The following is a 21,786-nucleotide window of genomic DNA, read 5'->3' on the forward strand; positions in this document are numbered from 1 at the left end:
AAAATTTGTATGGAATCAGAAGAGACCCTGAATTGCTAAGGAAATGTTGAAAAAGAAAAACAAAACTGGCAGCATCACGTTGCCTAATTTCAAGCTTTACTACAAGGCTGTGATCACCAAGACAGCATGGTACTGGCATAAAAACAGACACATAGATGAGTGGAACAGAATAGAGAGCCCAGATATGGACCCTCAACTCTATGGTCAAATAATCTTCAACAAAGCAGGAAAAAATATACAATGGAAAAAAGACAAGTCTCTTCAATAAATGATGCTGGGAAAATTGGACAGCTATATGTAGAAGAATGAAACTAGACCATTCTCTTACACCATACACAAAGATAAACTTGAAATGGATAAAAGACCTCAACATGAGGCAGGAATACATCAGAATAATAGAGGAGAACATAGGCAGTAACCTCTTCGATATCAGCCACAGCAACTTCTTTCAAGATACATCTCCAAAGGCAAAGGAAACAAAAGTGAAAATGAATATTTGGGACTTTATCAAGATCAAAAGCTTCTGCACAGCAAAGGAAACAGTCAACAAATCAAAGAGGAAACCCACGGAATGGGAGAAGATATTTGCAAATGACAGTACAGACAAAAGGTTGATATCCAGGATCTATAAAGAGCTTCTCAAACTCAACACACACAAAACAGATAATCATGTCAAAAAATGGGCAGAAGACATGAACAGACACTTCTCCATTGAAGACATACAAATGGCTATCAGACACATGAAAAAATGTTCATCATCACTAGCCATCAAGGAGATTCAAATCAAAACCACATTGAGATCCCACCTTAAACCAGTTAGAATGGCCAAAATTAACAAGACAGGAAACAACGTGTGTTGGAGAGGATGTGGAGAAAGGGGAACCCTCTTACACTGTTGGTGGGAATGCAAGTTGGTGCAGCCACTTTGGAAAACAGTGTGGAGATTCCTTAAGAAATTAAAAATAGAGCTTCCCTATGACCCTGCAATTGCACAGCTGGGTATTTACCCCAAAGATACAAATGAAGTGAAAAGAAGGGCCATCTGTACCCCAATGTACATAGCAGCAATGGCCATGGTCGCCAAACTGTGGAAGGAAACAAGATGCCCTTCAACGGACGAATGGATAAGGAAGATGTGGTCCATATACACTATGGAGTATTATGCCTCCATCAGAAAGGATGAATTTTGAATCAGAAAGGATGAATACCCAACTTTTGTAGCAACATGGATGGGACTGGAAGAGATTATGCTGAGTGAAGTAAATCAAGCAGAGAGAGTCAATTATCATATGGATTCACTTATTTGTGGACCATAAGAAATAACACAGAGGATATGGGGAGATGGAGAGGCGAAGGGAGTTGAGGGAAATTGGAGGGGGAGGTGAACCATGAGAGACTGTGGATTCTGAAAAACAATCTGAGGGTTTTGAAGGGGCAGGGGGTGGGAAGTTGGGTGAGCCTGATGGTGGGTATTATGGAGGGCACGTTTTGTATGGAGCACTTGGTGTGGTGCATAAACAATGAATTCTGGTACACTGAAAAGAAATTTAAAAAATAAAAAATTTTTAAAAATGTGTGTGTGTGTTACTAAAAAAAAAAAAAAATCAGGCTGATCTCTGGATTTCTCAGCCACAACAGAAATATCAAACATAATATAAGAATAATATATATAATAAACATAATAATATAAACAGTAATAATATAAATATCAATTGTAAATATATTTTCTGTTACAGAGGAGAAAACCAAGTTCAGTCTGTTTTGTTAACTTTAGCTATGACTTTTTATACAACATATAAGATAGCATAAATATAAAATAAAATGAAAATAGAAATTCAAAAAGAACATAATCAAGATACAGTTTTTTTTGTTATACTGAGCTTTTAACAAACAAAAAAGAGGCATAAAAATTAGAATAATATAACTAATTCAGTCTAAGTTCCATGCAATATTTAAAGGTATCCAACACACTAAACAATATAACCATCATCTTCCCCATCCACATTACCCCTAAATAAAAAACTCTCAATTCCAAAAGATAGAAATTGTACAAGCCATCTTTTTGTACCATAATGTCATAAAACTGAAAATTATTTACAAAGTGATAATTAGCGATAAACGACTTGGGAATTCTTTTTTAGCATTTTATTTATTTATTTATTTATTTATTTATTTATTTATTTATTATATTCAGTTAGCCAGCAATATAATACATCAATAGTTTTTGACATGGTGTTCAACAATTCATTAGTTGCATGTAATTTGGGAATTTGAATATATCTTCAATAAATGATTCTTAGGTAAAGACAAAATCAAATAACTATTATAAAACTGTTAATTATATATTACACATATAATATATATAATTATAAAACAAATTAATTTATATATTTAATACAATTTCAATTAAGTCTCAATAGGATTTTTTCTGAAATGTGACCGAATTGTTCTAAAGTTCGTTTGGAGGGGCACCTGGCTGACTCAGTGGTTACTGCTTGTGACTCTTTTTTTTTTTTTTTTTAATTTTATTTATTTATTTGACAGACAGAGATCACAAGTAGGCAGAGAGGCAGGCAGAGAGAGGAGGAAGCAGGCTCCCGGCTGAGTGGAGAGCCTAATGTGGGGCTCCATCCCAGGACCCTGGGATCATGACCTGAGCTGAAGGCAGAGGCTTTAACCCACTGAGCCAGCCACCCAGGTGCCCCAGTGCATGTGACTCTTGATCTCACGGTCATGAATTCAAACCCCACACGAGGAATAGATTATTTAAAAGGTGAAAGATTTATGGGTATAGATTATTTAAAAAAAAAAAAGAGTTTCTAAAGTTCATATGGAAGATTAAACTGGCAAAAAATATCTAACTTACTAAGGAAAGTCTAATTCCATTAGATATTAAAACATTACAAAGCAATAATAATATTTATTTATTGAGTGCTTATTATTAATTAATTAATAAATAAATAAATTTATTGAGTGCTTTTTATGTGCCAGACACTATTCTAAGCATATTACATGAATTAACATATTTGATCCTCACAACAGTTCTGAGTAGATACTCTTATTTTCCCCATTTTACAGATAAAATACTGTATGATTTTTTTTAAGATTTTTATTTATTTGACAGAGAGAAAGCACAAGTAGAGGGAGCAGCAGGCAGAGGGAGAGAGTTGAAGAAGCAGGCCCCCTGCTGAGCAGGGAACCAGATGTGGGACTTGATCCCAAGATGCTGAGATCATGACCTGAGCTGAAGGCAGACGCTTAACAGACAGAGCCACCCAGTCACCCCTGTATAAGATTAGACAGAAGACAGATAACTGAACGAAACACAAAAGGTAGTCTGAAAACAGACCTATATATACACATCCATGTGTGTATGTGTGTGTGTGTATTCACATAGACTCATATATGTAATTTTATATTGTAATCCAGGGAGCATCAAAAGTCAACAGAAAGGATTATTCAGGTAATGGTCCAGTTAATTGGTTAATGTAGTTAATCCCAACTCTGTCTGTGCATCAAAAGCATCTACGTTTAAAAAAAAAAATACAGAAGCTGGGGTTCCATTTCTAAATATTCAGATTTAGGAGCTCTATAGTAGGGTTTGGGCATATGTAGTTTTATTCAGCTCCTCAAGTTATTCTGATACCCTAGAATTTTTACTTTTAATCATATATATGTTTTTAATTTACCTTTTCATTACTGATTCCTAATTTATTAACATTGTAGTGAGAGAATATAGTTGTTGATACCAATCATTTGAAAGTTGTTGAAACTTGCTTTCAAACTTCATGCACAAAAAAGCCAAAAAAACAAAAATAAACAAACAACAACAAAAAACTTCATGCACAGCCCATTTTAAAAGGGATTATTTTGTGGTTGAAGAAAAAATATATTCTCTGACTCTCAAAGGTACTGCTTGAGGCTTGTCTTTTACAGATTTTTAAAATCTAATCTGAAACTCTGATACTAAGACTTCTCTGTCTTTTTACCCTATGATATGCTCTTTCATATTTTGGGTTTTTTTGTTTGTTTGTTTGTTTTGTTTTGCTTTGTTTACTCTGCTGTCATGGAAGAGATTATCTTCCATCTCTGTAGTTCTCTCCTCCGTGAGTTCTAATCTGCTGATTGGCAATCCACTGGGTTTCTTTATTTCAATAACTGTATTGTATTTTTTTATTCCCAAAAGTTTTTTTCTAAATAAATCTAGTTATTTTTTCATATTTTGTTGCCTGCTCATATTTCTGATTTCATTAATTTCTTCAAACATTTCGTATATATTTGCTTAATATCTTATGTCTGACAACTCCAATATCTGAATTATTTGGAGGTCAAATTTATTTTCCTCTTTCTGTTGACTCTTTCTCATGGTGACTCATATCTTCATACATGTAACAATTTTTGATTATTCTTATTCTAAGGAGTCCTAGAAGCCTAAAGAGAAAATGCTTTCCTGGGGTACCTAGGTGGCTCAGTTGGTTAATCGTCTGCGTTTGGCTCAGGTCATGATCTCTGCTTCTTGGGATCAAGCCCCACATTGGCCTCCCTGCTCAGCAGAGAGTCTATTTCTCCCTTTCCCTCTGCCTCCCTTCTGCTCATGCATTCCCTCTCTCTCTTGAATAAATAAATAACATCTTTAAAAAAAAAAAAAAAGAATTTGATCCTTGCCCATTTGAGACTACCAGGATAGAAGCCCAATGCCCAGCTGAAGAAGGGGTTTCATTAAGAATTTGTCATCTGTCCATCTGTTAGGGATTCTACACAGAGGACAAATCAAGCCAAACGTACCCAGAGGGAACCCTTCAGTAAGATTGGTTTCTCCTGAGCAACTAACAATGCCCATTTGGGAAAAGGCCTGTTAACAGAATTAGCCATGAGAACCCTCATTAGAAAGAGTAGCCCATAGTGTTCCTGTGAATTCATTTACTCTTATAAGAGTCCATGTTTCTACCTGGGTGCCCTTTCTTTGTGTTACTGCAGAACTCTGCACTTCCCTGTACGTGGACTCCTGACTTTCACGTGTACTAACCAGTGAGCACCTTGAGGAGAGGGTCTCACACATTTTAGATAATCAATATCTCTTGAATATATAACTGAATGACTATTTATTTACCTTATACAATTTGCCAAATTCAACACAGTCAGTTGCTTCAAGGGTGAAAGTGACTTAAGGCTCCCATTTGTTATTCTCTTGCAGTCTGCCATGTAAATGTGATTGATATTTGGATAATTCTTGTCTATAAATTTGAAGCATGCATCAGTAATCCTTTTATTTCCTGTTTAAAAAAAAAAAAAGATAAATATTGTATTTGTAATGCCCCGGGGTAAAAGTAAACATTAATGCTGAACCCCATTTTTAATATCACACACCTTCAAATCGGATCTTTCTGAGCTTACAAGTAGAAAGAGCTTTAAAAGCACAGTCGGAGATATGAGGAGCACCAATGAAAACTACTGATGTAATACGAGGGCACTTTTCAACTAAAGCCTTTAGAAGAAAAAAAGATGATTAAATTTACCACAGTGCATAGAACAAGCTTAGCAAAGTAATGAGATTATTTATTTTTCCCAATATTTTCAGAAGGAGACATATTAACTCTGAGATTTTCCTAATTTCAAAGACAATGGTATCTTTATTCATTATATTTGAGTACACTTACATTTGAGTAATGGAGAGGAAGCAGAATTATATAATGGTACAAACGTGGGGGAAAACATGAGAAAATGGAATGCTAAAAAAATCACTGCATTTAGAAGTTTGATGCATAGAACTAAAGTTAAAGTTTATGCTTAGGCTGCATGATCTCTGAAACAAAAATATCCCTAATTGGGAAACAGTTTTTTAGGGTATGTAAAGATTCAAATGTTTAAGTGTGTGTGTGTGTGTGTGTGTGTGTAAATTTTTTAATGATTTTCTTACTATAAAAACTAATGAAATCCCATTCATATTTTTCAGCAACTCAAGCCAGTAGACAATGTGCCCATCTCTTAGGGCTGAGAAGAAAATGTACTCTGCAACTACCTACTTTTACACAGTTGTCCGTTAGCGTCGGCATGTCGTTGATGGTCAGATGCATAATTCCAGTGCAGCTGTTTGCAATGTTCCTGAAGCCCTGGACTGAAATCTGAATTGTACAGAGTAGATGAAAAGGATGGAAGAACTTATTAGCTTGACATCTAATAAAACACTAAAGAAGTAATAACCAAAGGTATGTCATGATTTTGCCACTGTATTTTAAAAATTGAAACCATAAAACAGGCAGACCTAAGAGGGAAAGAATCTGGTCTTGATTTCTTTACTACAGAATTTCTTGTATGTATATATTGTGGAATGATCATAACAAGTCTAGTTAACTTATTGTTTATTTTTTTATTGAGGCGAAATTCACATAACACCAAATCACTTGAATGGGCCATTAGCCATTCATAATCTTATGCAACTACAACCTCCATCTAGTCCCAAAACATTTTTATCACTCTAAAAGGAAACTGAATCTATGAAGCCATTGCTCCTTACACTCCCCTTCTCACAGCCCCCATCAATCCCTATCTGTGGATTTACCTATTCTAAATATTTCATGTGAGTGGAATTACACAATATATGGCCTTTCGTGTCTCCTTTCTTCCACTCGGCATAATGTTTTTGAGGTTCATCCATGGTGTTGCATCATGTATCAGTCGGTACCTTGTTCATTTTTATGGCTGAATAATATTCTTTTTTAAAAAGATTTTTTAATTTATTCATTTGAGAGAGAGAGACTGAGAGTATGAGCAGAGGGGAGGGAATGAAAGCAGAGGGAGAGGGAGAGGCACATTCTTCTCTGAGCAGGAAGTCTGACACTGGGCTCGATCCCAGGACCCCAAGATCTTGACCTGAGCCAAAGGCAGGCGCTTAACCAACTGAGCCACCTAGGCACTCCTGTGGCTGAATAATATTCTGTTGAATGAATAGATCACATTTTATTCAGCCATTCCTCTATTGCTGAATATTTAGGTTGTTAACATTTTATGGATATTTGAATAGCGCTACTATGAACATGAAAATACATCTGTTTATTTGAGTATATCTAGATATCTAGGAGTGGAATTGCTGGACCATCTAGTAATTCTATGTTTAACTTTTTAGGAAACCACCAAAATGTTTTTTTACAGTGCTTGTACCATTTTACATCCCACCAGCAATCTATGAGTATTTCCACTTCTCTAGATCTTTGCCAGCACTATTTTTCATTTTCCCATATTTTCCTTTAAAAATATTTCTTCATGGGTTTGAAGTGGTACCTTATTGTGATCTTGATTTGCATCTCCTTAATGACTAATGATATTGAGCATCTTTTTATGCGTTTATCAGTCACTTGCGTATCTTCTTTGGGGAAATGTCTATCCGAGCCCTTTGCCTATTTTTAATTAGGTTATTTGTCTTTCAGTTCTTAATTTGTAAGAGTTCTTTATACATTCTGGATACTAGACCCTTAGGTATATGATTTGCAAATATTTTCTCCCATTCTTTAGACTGTCTTTTCACTTTTTAAATAATGTTCTTTGATGCACAGATTTTTATTTTGATGAAGCCTAATTTATCTGTTTTTTTTTCTTTTGTTGCTTATGGTTTTGGTGTCATATCTGAGAATCCATTGCCAAATCTAAAGTCATGAAGATTTACATTCAGTATTTTCATCTGTTTTATTATTTTAGCTCTTACATTTAGGTCATTGAAGCATTTTGAGTTAATTTTTGTATACAGTATGAGGTTGGAATCCAACTTCATTTTTTTGGCATGCAGATATCCAGTTTCCCTAGTACCAAATTGTTTAAGAGAGTGTTCCTTCCCCCATTGAGTGGTCCTAGCACCCTTCTTGAAAATCAATTGGCCATAAAAATATAGGTTTATTTCTGGTCTCTCAATTCTATTTCATTGGTTTATAGGTCTGTCTTATACCAATACACACTGTTTGATGACTGAAGTTCTGTAGGATTGATTTTTCTTTCAACTATCATTATCCGTATTAATAGAAGCAGCAGTTGTGGAGAATGTTCAAAATACTGACTGATCAAAGGATCAAATGCATTTGCCTATGATGAATTATCTTAAAATAATTTAGTTAGGTTTCATTTTCTATAACAAATAGGAATGAATGGGAAATCAGATGGTATTTAGACTCAATAATGGGAAACAGAGAGTCCACCCAGGAACAGACAGCAGAGGCAACACCCCCGCAACGTCAGCTTCACAACAGCATGACAGGGAGGACAAGCAATAGCAGTTATAATGGACCTCTTAGGAGACCTTTGGAGGCTTCCTGTGTCCCATCTGTCACTGAAGGTGACTTCCAAGTTTCTGTCATTACAGCCTCCACCTATATAAAAAGGACTAGCCAAAAACTAGGGAACTGAGTGCCCGATCCTCAGAACAACCAGAGCTCAGCTCAAATGCTACCTGGTCAGAAAGTGTCCCTGAGCCTTAGATGAGGCCAGGTTCTTATTATACACTTATAGCACCATGTAAGTATCATAACTATAGTTAAATTAATGTTACAGTTAGTGGTTGAACTAAATCCCCTGTACCCCAGCTCCCAGCAGGGTACCTATAGTGTCAATGAACAGATAATATTATTACATAAGTCAATGAAAGAATGTATGAATGAATTATGAGAACCATGTGTCTAAATAGGTTTTCAGCTGCCCAGCAGACACTGACAAAGTGAGCACCAAGTCAAAGGCCAGGAGAAGACCTTGGGAGCAGGGCTGAGCATGCAATCTAGAGTGGCTGCGGAAGCCAAGCCCTCAGTCAGGGAGAAATAAATTTGGTGCTGAGGTCTGAATGTTTGTGTCCCTGCAAAATTCATATATGGAAATCCTAAACCCTCAAGGTGATGTTATTAGGATGTAGGTCCTTTCAGAGGTAATTTTGGACTCTGCCTTCATGAGTGAGCGTAGTACCCTCATAAAAGAGTCCCCAGAGAGTTCGCTCTCCCCTTCCAGCAGGTGACGCCAAGGAGGCAAACCAGGAAGCAGACTCTCAATAGACACTGAATCTGTCAGTGCCATGATCTTGGACTTCCCAGCCACCAGAACTAGGAGAAATAAATATATGTTTTTTATAATCCATCCAGTCTCTGGCATTTTTCTACAGCAGCCGAAACAGACTGAAATACCAGAACAATTTTTTCTAAAAAGAGTTTTTGGGAAATATGTTTCTAATGTCTGAACAGGGTATCTATTTTAGCCCAGGAATTAGACAAAATTATCCTAAAGAAATAAAGCTGTGCACAGAGACTTATATATAAGGATTCTCAATTTTCTCAGCCCTTTGTTCTACTTAGGCCTCAACAGACTAGATGAGGCCCACCCACACTGGGGAGGGTAGTCTACTTTACTCAGTTCACCAATTTAAAAGTTAACTTCATCCAGAAACACCCTCACAGACAAATCTGGAATAATGTTTAATCAAATAGCTGGGCACCCCATGGGCCATTCAAGTTGGCACATAAAATCAACCATCACAGCTCCCTTGGGGATTTTGGACATTTGAGAGTCATAGTTGATGAGTTTGTTCTTGCCTGCTTGGTTTTGGCCAATCATTTGAAATTGCCTGGATGCATTTTTTTATCCATATCAGCATCTTTGAGATTATCCACCCTATCTGGCACCGCTAAGTACCTGAACCAGGCATAACTGAAAAGAAAGCTTTAAGATCTTATTGTTGCCTCACATTGTGAAGTTAAAACAGAAACCCTCAAGCCTTTAGAGTCCAATCCCAAATACTTAACAAAGGAATTTCTGTTTTTCAAAGTTAAATAACTAAATTAGTAGGGGAAATGTTCCATTTTTGAGTGCAGGTGTATGAGTATTATTTAATTTGTGTAGCTTTGTGAGAAATCATTTTCAGCACTGTTAGAGTTCTCACAGAGTGAATGGGATCATCCAATGTTACGGATGTCTCAGCTCCTAAGTGACTTGCTCACACGTGATGACATACTACAACATGGCTGGAGGTGGGAACAGCAGGAGAAGAGGCAGGCTATTTGAAGGGGCTTGGACTTCTCCCGGACACTGAGGTAGCCTCCAGGCGATGAGGAAACACTCAGGTCCCTTGATTGATATCCCCCAGATTACAGAGTGACAGAGCAAGAACACAGATGTTGAAACTCTTAACCCAGGGTTCCTTCGGATTAACATTCTTCAACAGTAACCTCCATTTCAACTGTCCTGTCCCAGCTGTCATCAGTCTTTAAACCTAGCCAGAAAGACATCTGACTTCTCCAGTACTCAGTGGACTCTCTGCTCTTTGTCTGACCTTGTACTTCCCTTTGCCTCTTTCTCTTTTCATCTACACAAACCTTAACTATTTCTCAAGTTCCAATGACTCCAGCTACTTTCCTTCTCTTTCCCTTACAAGTCTAAAGCTCTCTATTTTAGCCATAACTCTTTCCTATAATCTGCATGTCTTAAGTCCCCCAAAGAGATGACCTTATACTCTTTTTCTTAAAATTTCTCACTGTGTTGGACAACTATTTGGACCTGAATGAATTAAAATTAGGAGTAAGACAAATAAAGTCTGGAAAAGTTTGGCTACAGACAAAACTGCAAACAATTCCAAGCCGAAGGTAAAGCACAGGCGAAAGCAAAGCAGTGGGAGCACTGGGCTTGGACAAAGAGGCAAGATCACCCTTGGGCTGAGGAGGAAAAGTTTAGTAGGTAAGGAGTGATGGAAAGCTAATGGAAGACCCATAAGGCAAGAATGAGGTATTTGGTATTGTCCTGTCATGGATTCTTCTAAATTTTCCACAAGTATTCCCAGAGAAAAGTCCAGGGGAGATGAATGAACACTTAAAATCTGGAGATTGGAGTGGGGAAGAACACTGGACTTGCAGTCAACAGAAGTAGGTTTGACTCTGGCTCTGCTTCTTTCTCCCTTGAAACAAAAGGCAGCTCAACCTCCCTGACCCTTAGTTTTCTCATCTGTAAAATGGGTATAATTATATAATTATATTCTCTCTCTCTCTCTCTTTTTTTTTTTTTTTTTTTTTTTTTTGAACTATTTGGGAAAACAGAATGCGGTAAAGTGTAGAAGTGGTTAGTTAGCACAGTGCCTGGCATGTGATACTGGATACTAGTTTTCCTATTACTATTCTTTTGGGTATACTGTGCTCCCTCCGAGAAGTAAAGATTCAAGAACCAGAGGTAGAGGGCGCCTGGGTGGCTCAGTGGGTTAAGCCGCTGCCTTCGGCTCAGGTCATGATCTCAGGGTCCTGGGATCGAGGCCCGCATCGGGCTCTCTGCTCAGCAGGGAGCCTGCTTCCCTCTCTCTCTCTCTGCCTGCCTCTCCATCTACTTGTGATTTCTCTCTGTCAAATAAATAAATAAAATCTTTAAAAAAAAAAAAAAAAAAAAAGAACCAGAGGTAGAGGGCCTGGAGAGATCATTCTAGTGCACCCCTCACATTGCAAACATAAATAAGTGGTATGCCAAAAAGTACTGTGATTGTCTCAGTGCTGGACAGTGTCAGACAGAGTGAGTGTTCCCTAAGTGCTCAATGAATGAACAAATGGTCCTGAGTATCCCTGTCTATGGCAGAGCCAAGGCTAGAGGCCACCTATCCCCATATGACACACAATTCCAGGGATGGGAATTTTTTTTTTTTTTTTTTACAATACTTACAAATTCTTCCCCTTTATCTCAGACCCTGGGCCACTACCTTACCACTAGTATTTCAAATAATGGCTTCCCCTAAAAAAAGAAAGAAAGGGAGGGAGAGAGGAAGGGAGGAAGGGAGGAAGAGGGAGGGAGAAAAGAAGAAAGGAAGAAAGAAAGGAAAAAACTTTTTTCTCTCTTGCTGTCTTGGAAACTTATTTTTGACAAGATTTTCTGAACAAGGGGAAAAATTATAGCAGTAATCAGCCACAGCTGAGTGATTCCTTGCAATGCAGCCAAACACTTGGTGCTATCAACCAATAAGACTGTATCCAGAAAAGGGGTGGGGAAAACCTCTAAGAAGAGCTTTTTAGTTTTGCCTTGGCATGAATCGCTTAGTTCTCTACATGGTTTATTTTACAATATCCAGAAAGACGCTTGGCTAATAATTTATGACTCAAATATTCATGCCAGAATCTTTTAGGCTGACCAGCTATTAGTTGTCCTTTCTCTTCACTGAAATAATGGTAATATAAGCTTAAAATTAAAAATTCCTCTCTTAGGGAAAAAGCAGAATACTTTACCATGTTAAAAGGCAGGACTTGCCACAGCTGATACCTTTGCATTTTCTGTTTAGTATTCTTACAGAACTTCGATCTAATCCCTCTTTATTTAGTTGTTAAGTGGCCTTAGTCTGGACACCAACAAGAGCCCCGCCCCTCTGTTCTTTGCTGGTCAAACTCTCATTGGTTAGGAAGTTGGGGAAATTGGCCACACCAATCCTGTTCCAATCTCAAGTCCCAGCAGACAGCTACTGCTGCTGATGGGGACAGGGAAGATCATAGGAAGTTCTCTCCAGCTGTCTCTGGGTGGGTCTGAACCCATGAGCAGGACAGGACAGAGCTATCTGTGAAGGAAATGAGTTGTCAGTGAGCCATACAAAATGAAAACCGAAGTGTTGAGCACCAAGGACTAGCTCAGATCACTCTTTGCAGGTCCAAGGTGGTTAAAAAAAAAAAAAAAAAAGAAGGAAGGAAGCAACTTATCTCAGAGAGAATAACATATTACCAAGCTTCCACTTTCTACTTCTTCTTTACAACATTGTCTCAAAACCAGTTAGCTCAGCAACACAGAAAAGAGATATATGTAGGGCCAGACCCTCTGTGACAGCTAGAGATATCTATCTTAGGTAGACATTGCCCAAGCTGTGTTCCTGTACCATTTCCAGCTGTTTCTCTCATTCAAGGAACATCGTAACCAATGACTAATGGATAATGTGATGACTTTAGTCATATCCATATATCCTTCATGACCTCCTGGTGACCTCAGAGAAGCCTGGCTTAACAAGTAGAATGGATGTTGGAGAGAAAGACAAAGACTTTTTGCAAAACATGGAACATTTTGTTTCATTGCATTCAAATGTGCCACAGGCTTCTAAAATCGCAACTCTTCCCAGGGTCTGTGCTAAAGGTCTTGACAGGCTTTCAAATATTGTGTCCTCTCTGGTGAGAGGAAGAGAGGTCTAGTTATTATCCCTTTGATGATCCCATACTTTCCAGTCTATATATTCTTCGTGGCTTCCCCTCCTCTGCATTTGCCAATGCACTTCTCCTAGGTACCCTCCCTGATCACTTCAGGTAGAACTGTTTCTTCCTCTTAGATCCCAGAGCACCAAACACCATCACCCTCAGTTTGAGTTTTACATCTTCTGACTTGTATAATAATTATTTATGCACATGTCTGATATTCCTGCCAAGGAACACAGACAGCATCTAATCCATCACATCCTTTAACAGTACAACACAGGTGCTTAGACAGAGTATGATATAATAACTATTTGTTAGTAGACCAAGTAGTTGTTGAATAAATTGTTTGTAGAATGTAAATTAGAATTAATAGTTCCAAAGGCAGAGGGAGGAGGTAGTCAATATGGTCATTTGTTAAAGATTGCAATATTTATCTAAAACCATTGGACAGCCAGTCACAAAAAGGAAATTTTCATTTTCCAGTGTGAGTGAGGAATTAGAATACAAGACCGGTGAAGGCTACAGATGCCAGGAAGGCAAGCATGGCATGCCAGCTCTGTGCACTCATTGCACAACAACTCAGAGCTGTGATCTGCAGAAGCAAGCTTGACCCTTCTTAAACTTTATCTTTCCTGTTCAGAGTACACAATCCTGTTCTTTTCCTCACCCAATGGCCCAATCACTCACAGCTTCTCCTGAACTATAATGGATGTTTATCTCCTCTTTGACCAAGAGAATCACAACATAATACATTCTCACTACAATACAATGAACCACGGAGCTACTTGGTTTATCTAGATTTATTGAGCTAGATGATGGCTTTATAGCTAGAGTTCTAACCATGGGCTTCACCTAGGTCCAAAGGCACAAGTAGAGTTTTGTAAAGAGTTTATAAAATTCTGTATATAAGTCACGTTGTAAGATAGGGAACAGAGAATAAACCAAAATCTTTTTCAGAGAACACTAAAATTTTTATGAAACCTTTTTTCAGGAGTGTGAAACCGGATCTTAGTCCCCTGAGACTCATTTTGCCATCTGATTCTTCAAGATCTAAAAATTGTTGCCAGATGTTTCATTTTTTACTGCTTAATGTAATAAACATCCATATACAGTTTGCCTACAAAGAGATTGCATGAAGCTATGGAAGATAATAGTAGGTGTTTGTTATATTTCTTTATTTTTATTTTCAATAGGGCTATCATAAAGCTATAGTCAAACTAATATTATAATATCCATTTAAATTTATATGAGTTCTATCTACAAGAAATATAAAATGATTTTCATGAATTTTATTTTTCCCCCAATGCAGTTTGAAGTATGATTCAGAAAAGACAGAAAGCATTCCTTTAATAGGGAAATTGAGGCACAAGAACCAGAAAAGCAGAAATTGTACTGTGACTTTTCTGATTCATGACTGCTTTTCCACCAGACCTCCTTCTTATTAATGACACTGATGACCACATAATTTTTTTAAAAAGAATAATACAGGGGCGCCTGGGTGGCTCAGTGGGTTAAAGCCTCTGCCTTCGGCTCAGGTCATGATCCCAGGGTCCTGGGATCGAGCCCCGCATCGGGCTCTCTGCTCAGCAGGGAGCCTGCTTCCTCCCCTCTTTCTCTGCCTGCCTCTCTGCCTACTTGTAATCTCTGTCTGTCAAATAAAATAAATAAAATCTTTAAAAAAAAAAAAAAAGAATAATACTTTTTTTTTACCATAGGCAGAATATAGAACTTTACAGTTTTATAAATAAATGAAAGTCTACTGGTATAGAGCCTGTTCTTCAGAATTAGTTAAGGTCAAAGTTCTAATCTCAGCCCAGACATTTTTTGAATGATCTTGGGCAAGTTATTCTGTCTTAGCATTATTTCCAGTGGTATGTGGGGCCAGTTTACACAAGCTTGCAAGAGCAAATTGTTAAATTTTAGGATTATCTTAGAGTTGCCTGGTTGGCTCAGTCGGGTTAAGCATCCGACTCTTGGTTTTGGCTCATGATCTCAGGGTTGTGAGATGAGCCTCTCTCTCAGCGGGGAGTCTGCTTCTCTCCCTCTACCCTCCTCCTCCTTGTGCTCTCTTTTTCTCTCTCAAATAAACAAATCAATCTTCAAAACAAAACACAGATTAAAAATTAATCATATAAATTTAAAATTAAATAAGTTATATTAACAAAGATAGTGATACTCAAGCCCGTCACTTCCTATTATTTTATTACATGTTACTGTTATCTGTGCTCTAGAGGATATTTATGTTTATTGCATCTGTATAGTGAAAACTTTACATAATGCTGTACTACTGCACCTCTCTTCTAACTTTCTCTTCAGTGACTTCTCATTGGTAACTTGAAATAGTTAATGGTGAAAATAATTACACCATGGAAATCAGCAATCATTGAAAATCAGGGCTTTTCCTGCTCCCTGCCAGTTGTTAAATGTTTACCAGAACACCATTTTTCAGTTCCCACATCTCTCAAATGGGAATAATAACACCCACGTCATCTAGTCTTTTATAAAGATTAAATGAGATAATGAATGTAAAACACTTACCTCAATGCCTAGCACCTAGTCAGTACCCAGCAAATGATAGCAGTTATTATCACCATCCATTAAAATACAGCATAAAGGAAAATCCAATCCAACAGATATAAATAATTTATAATTTTGAATTGAACTGTTGCCAATTCATTTTGGTGCATAATCTTATTTGCACCTGGTTTAGCTGGTCACACAATTCTTATTATTCCAATTACCCCTTACTGATAGCCTAGCAAATCTGTACCTCCACTCCCAGTTCTGTGCCAAGGACCAGACTTCCACACAGAAGCACAGACAGAATTCGAAAGCTGAAAAGTATCTCAGAGATCATGTAGCCCAAACTAGCCATTCTATAGACAACGGAACTGAGGCAGAAAAATCAAGTAACTGTCCAGAGTTGTACAAGTGGTTAGTAGCATAGCGAGGATTAGATGCCAGGTCCCCCCACTTCAGGTTGGGGCTCCTTTCACCATCCCACCGCCTTTTGCTGTGTGAGAGAGAGAAAAAAAGAGAAACTGCTTTCTACTCTTGCTTTGCTTATGCAATCTCCATTCTATTTGGCTAGTACACTCATTCCTGAGCACCACTCTGTGGCTTTCGCCCACGTCCACTGCAATCCCCAGAAGTGAACAAGTAAGACCTTCCATGATCTTTGCCTCTCTGGAAGGGGAAGTTGGAATTTATGTAGCCTAGAGATAAATGAAATGACCTTGGAATCTCCCCATTTGCAGTTTGCACAGCCTACTTTTAAGATTCGTGGGTCCCAGAGAGAGACTTAACTGTACAAGAACTACTGATAAACCAATTATTATTGCGTTGTGTCATTTGAACATTTCTGGGATACTATCCCTTTTCACTTTTGTTGACTTGTGTCTAGTGACTGAAAAATAGTTGATGAAGAAAGCACTTTCACTGTAGTATTTCATAGTTTCCTAGGCTCTTTTCTTCCCCTAAATCTAAAGAAGTATCAGACTGCACCCTTACCAAGAAAAGACTCTGAGACTTTGCTCTGGCAAGTTGTCAACTTCTTAGTGGCTCAACAGACCTCCTGAGCTGTGCCCTGAAATTGGTTGCTGTTTCTTTTGTTCATTCATCAAACATTACTCACAGTCTTACTACATGCAAGGTACTGTATTATGTGCTAAGGATACAGATAACACAGATAAAGGAGGCACCGTCCTGGCCATCAGGGAGCCCACAATGGGGAGAACAGCAGACAGATAAGCAGACCACTGAATGCATGGAGAATGCACAGTGAAAGTACAATGATAGAAGAATACACAGGAAGGATCATAACCTAGCTTGGGTCGGGGGAAATGAGGGGTCGGTGAGAGCTTCCTAGTGATGGCTGTGATTGAAAAAAGCCTCAAAGAATATGTAAAAGTCAATCTGATGAATGGGAGAAAGGGTCGGTATGAGGGTGTCTAAGGGCAAAAAGTGAGCCTACTAAAACAACTGAGGCTGGAAGTGAAGAACAGGGAACCACAGAGGCAGAGGCTCCTAGCGCAGGCTCTCTCACTGGTTTAACTCTCTTCAATCCGAACATATCCATTGGAACCTTGGCCTTCATCTGGTGCCTTCTTTCACTCCATGCTCAGAGTTGTTGGTTTTCTAGGCATTTGGATTTTAGCCTAAGACTGGCTACAGCCCTAGCCTTCCTTCTCAGCATAGCTGTGGTCGTTCTACGCTTGGCTTCCTACACAGTGCTGTAACCCACTGCTACATGATACATAAATCTTAGGAGAAGTGACCACCCAAAGATGAAATCAACAGGAGAATCCTTGGAGTTACACACAAACAGAGCAAAGGATAAAGGGAAAGCCTAACCAGGAATCACTGGCCTCCTCATTGGGACTTTCCCATGGACAGCTAGGAAAGCTTTGTCCTCTCCATTAAAACTCTTCATCCTACCCAGATTTTCTATTTTGAGATTTTGAAAGAAACAAGAACTTTTGGAGAGTGCAAAAATTAACAGGGAACTAATGTAGGTGTCTTTGGCGCATTTTAGCTGATACCTTTCTATCGATTTACCCATTCATCATGGGGGGACTTTTGAGCAAAGACTTAGAGGAGGTGAGGAAGTTAGCCACACAGATAGCTGCAGGAGGAGGGTTCCAGGCAAGAAGAGAATGGCAGCGCCAAACCCCCTGAAGCAAGAGCTTTTGTGCTGAGAGAGCAGCAAGGAAGCCAGTGTGGTCAGAGCAGAGTTGGTAAGTGGTCAGTAGCAGCAGAGGACAGATTACATGGGTCTCAAATGTTCTTCTGAAGTTTTTCTTTTATCGAGTGAACGGGATGCCTTGCCAGGTACTTGAGTAGAGGAAGGACATTGGCTTGGGTTTTAAAAGGATCACTCTCATTGCTGAGTTGAGAGAAGACTTGTAGGAGGCGGAGGTGAAAGCAGAGAGACCCGTTAGGGGGCCATCATAATAACACAGGCAAGAGATGATGATGACCCGGGCTGGGGTGGTAGCTGCGGAGGTAATGACAAACGGTCAGATCCTATGGAGTTTTGGAGTCCCAGCCAGCTGGCCTTCCTAAAGAGTGCATGTGGGATGTGAAGAGAATGAGAAGGTCCGAGATAACATACTGGTTTGCTAGGTCTGCTGTAACAGAATACCACAAACTGGGTAGCTGAAACAACAGAAATGTGTTGTCCTACAGTTCTGGAGGCTAACATTCCAAGATCAAGATGTCAGTGGGGTTGGTTCCTTCCCTCCTTTAATGTGAGGGAAGGAAATGGTCCAGGCCTCTCTTCTGGCTTGTAGATGGCTATTCTCATGTTCATGTGGCACTCTTCTGTATGCATATATCTGTGTCCAGATGTCCCCTTTTTATTAAGGACATCATTCATCTTGGATTAGGGCCCATGCTAATGATTTCATCTTCGCTAATTACATCTGGAACAACCCTATTTCCAAGTAAGGAGGTTATAGGCATTGGGACTTCAATATGTGAATTTGGGGGGTTACATTTCAATATGTAACAGATAACTCCAAGGTTTTTGGCCTCAGCGACTATATACAGGGTACTGTCCTTAAGTGACATGGGAAAGGCTGAAGGCAGAGCAGGGAGTTGTTTTTTAGAGCAGGGATTTTTTTTAAGATACGAGTCTAAAATTTGAGGATTGGTTTGGAGATATATATTGTATATATGTATCTGTATATATATCATCTACATGCATATTACTTCTGTAAACATGTATTACTTCTCTATATATAGTGTTATATACCTATATACACTTATATAAATCATAAAGACGACTTAAATACTCACTGCTATTTTCTGAGAAAGAAAGAGGACTTACCAGGATAGAAACCCATTCTAGTTTTGAATGTTGATCTCCTGCCTCTCTAGTAGTTACCTTAATAATAGTGCTGTTACGAAAATAAATTATGTAGGTAAATATAAGGAGTAAGGACGGAGGGCCACAGCATTAGCTTCCCCAGAGAAATCACGTTGATGTGTTTTCTAAATCATAAAAATGTCATTAGGATTGGGACGGTCAGTTTAGAAAACTAACAATATTGACAAAAGCCAAACTTACACATACTTCATGACCCACCCATTCAACTCCCGTGTGTAAGCTCCATACAAGTGTCCACTGTATTTATAGAAGGACGTGTACCTGAATGTTAGGAGAACCACAAATAAGCCTAGACCTACACTCTCCAGGCTCTGCAGCCTCAAGAAAAACAGCATTTTTTTCCCCTCAATGTTGAATATCTAGAAGGATTTTGAATGGTTCTGGTAGGGTCATCCTCCTCTCCTGCAGCTCTCTCCTCACAGCCACAGCAGAAGGAGTTAAATGACTCTGTGGCAATAGGAAAAATCCTAATGGTTACTAAGGAGTTACTCTATGAAGCCACTGTTCTAAGCATGTTATACGTATCAAATCATTTCATTTACACAACACACTTTTGAGGTAGGTACTACTATTTTCCCCATTTCATAGATATGGAAACTGAGGTATACAGAAAGTCTGGGGAATCTGCCTCAGTCTCGTAACTAGTAAATGGCAAACTCAGGATTAAAATGCAAATACCCCCGAACCCATGCTCCCAAGTACTCTCATGTACTGCTCTCAAGTTGCCACGAGTGACAGCTCTGCAGAGCCACAAAGAACAGAGAGAAATTCCTGAAGCAAAGTATGAGGTACAAGGGAAAAACTACCAACGTTTCATAAAACAGGTCATTAGTTTCACTATTTAATTAAACATGAATCCGAATATTCAGTAAACATCTGATAAGTGTCTACCATGGGTTACAGTACACCCAATTCTTCAGAGCAGAGAATAAGATGGACCCATTCACCGTCACCAAATGTCTCCCTGACTGTAGATATCGAAGGACCACAGGAAAGGATACTTTCTTTTCTTTTCTTTTTTTAAGATTTTATTCATTTATTTGACAGACAGAGATCACAAGTAGGCAGAGAGGCAGGCAGAGAGAAGGAGGAAGCAGGGTCCCTGCTGAGCAGAGAGGCTGATGCGGCACCCGATCCCAGGACCCTGGGATCATGACACTGAGCCACCCAGGCGCCCCAGGATACTTTCTTTTCATAATAAAACCACTTTGTCTCCAAAAAGTCTTCCCAAATTGTGTTTATATATAGGGTTTTGTTTTTTTTGTAATTCTTTTACGGTATAAGCTTAGATTTTATATCTTTGGGTAAACAGTAAATAAAGAAGCAGGTATATTCAATTTGTTCAACTGATTCAACCAGAATTTTTTGTTAAATGAATGTAAACTGGTTTTTTTCCTTCTTCTTCTGAAAATAGTATAATGAAAATGTTGCACTCTGGCTATGAAAGAAAATTTTTAGTTAATTTAAAAAAATAAGGGGATGGCTCCATAGCTCAGGGGTTAGAGCACTGGTCTTGTAAACATTAGTTTACCAATGGCAGCCTGTTGGAATAAGAATACTATTATTCAACAAATATTTATTAAGTGATTGGGTATGATTTAACCTTACAAATGATCAGAGAAATATAAATTTAAACATAAAATATCATATCCATGTCAAATTGGCTGAAGTTTTTTTTTTCACATAATATTCTTATGAAGATACCAGACATTACTTTACATTTATGGTAAGTTTATATTGGCCGCCTTTGTCATGCATGGATGACCTTAAAAATAATTATGTCCTCTGACCTTTTCACTTCTACAAATTTAGACCAAAAATTGCATAGATGTATGGAAATATATGGCTATGAGGATTTTCTTCAGAAGTTGTTGATGATAGCAGAAAATGGTAGGCCAATAATGAATGGTTAAATACATATTGGTATCTCGATACAACAGAATACTATATAGCTATTAAAAGTATGTTACAGGAAAATATTTAATAAAATAGAGAAATGTTAACTTTATGGAACATCAAATGAAAGATATGTGGACTATGTAATCCACTTTAGTTTAAAAGGAGTATCAGTGTACATAGAGAAAAGCCCAGGAAGGCTTACCCTGAAATGTGAATAGTGTTTGTTATTTCTGGGTGGTGAGTTTTCAGATAATTTCAATTTTTTGCTTCTTACTTCTTGTATTTTTGGGTTTAACATTAAAAAGGGAAAAAAAGGTTTTAAAGCAAAGGTTTTAAAACCTGAAAACAGAAAGCTCAGAGTGGGAAGTATATGGTTAGAGGTTTGCCGTGGATAGTGAAAGAGCTCGCTAGAGCAACTCTGTCCTCAGTCAGGACTGAGCGAGACGAAGAAACTGACCAGAGGCATCACCTCAACCACATTAAAGACGCAAGTACACACGCAAGTTCATGTGCAAATGCTGGTACTCATTAGGAAATCAGTCCCATTACTTAATGCACCTACACTGTTTATCCAATCCCAGAAGAATGCAGAGTATTTCTAAAACATGTGTAATTGATTTTCACTTTTCTTTGCAGTTCTCCGCCATGCGTTTATTTATTTATTTTTTTCTAACAAGTATCGTTAAAATACTTTCACAATATTGTATAAATACATCTTTCCTTTTTGGGGCAGCCATGACAGCATTAGAGTTTAGCCCTTGACATACTTCACTTATGTTAATCCAGAGCTCCTAGAAGAAAGGATGCTGTTTTATTCATCACCACAGGCAGTATGCAGCA

The 21,786-nt window shown here is 38.2% G+C and overlaps 1 protein-coding gene and 1 long non-coding RNA gene across 6 annotated transcripts in view; one reads left to right on the forward strand and one right to left on the reverse strand.

Annotated features, from left to right (window-relative positions):
- Positions 1-6,056, forward strand: part of LOC116569671 — a 71,657-nt gene extending 65,601 nt beyond the window's left edge. The window contains exon 3 of the long non-coding RNA XR_004277127.1: positions 5,954-6,056. This is a non-coding gene — a long non-coding RNA (uncharacterized LOC116569671). The remainder of the gene's footprint in view (positions 1-5,953) is intronic.
- The window catches only part of FBXL13 (F-box and leucine rich repeat protein 13), a 247,282-nt gene that overhangs the window by 73,592 nt on the left and 151,904 nt on the right, over positions 1-21,786 (reverse strand). For all 5 annotated transcript variants that reach the window (XM_032306078.1, XM_032306079.1, XM_032306081.1 and 2 more), the window contains exons 13-15: positions 6,024-6,122; positions 5,368-5,485; positions 5,111-5,273 (exon numbers count right to left, since the gene is read on the reverse strand). In XM_032306078.1, coding sequence (XP_032161969.1) covers positions 5,111-5,273; positions 5,368-5,485; positions 6,024-6,122 — 380 coding nt within the window. The remainder of the gene's footprint in view (positions 1-5,110; positions 5,274-5,367; positions 5,486-6,023; positions 6,123-21,786) is intronic.

Source organism: Mustela erminea, chromosome 11 (assembly GCF_009829155.1).
Source record: "Mustela erminea isolate mMusErm1 chromosome 11, mMusErm1.Pri, whole genome shotgun sequence".
NCBI lineage: Eukaryota > Metazoa > Chordata > Mammalia > Carnivora > Mustelidae > Mustela > Mustela erminea.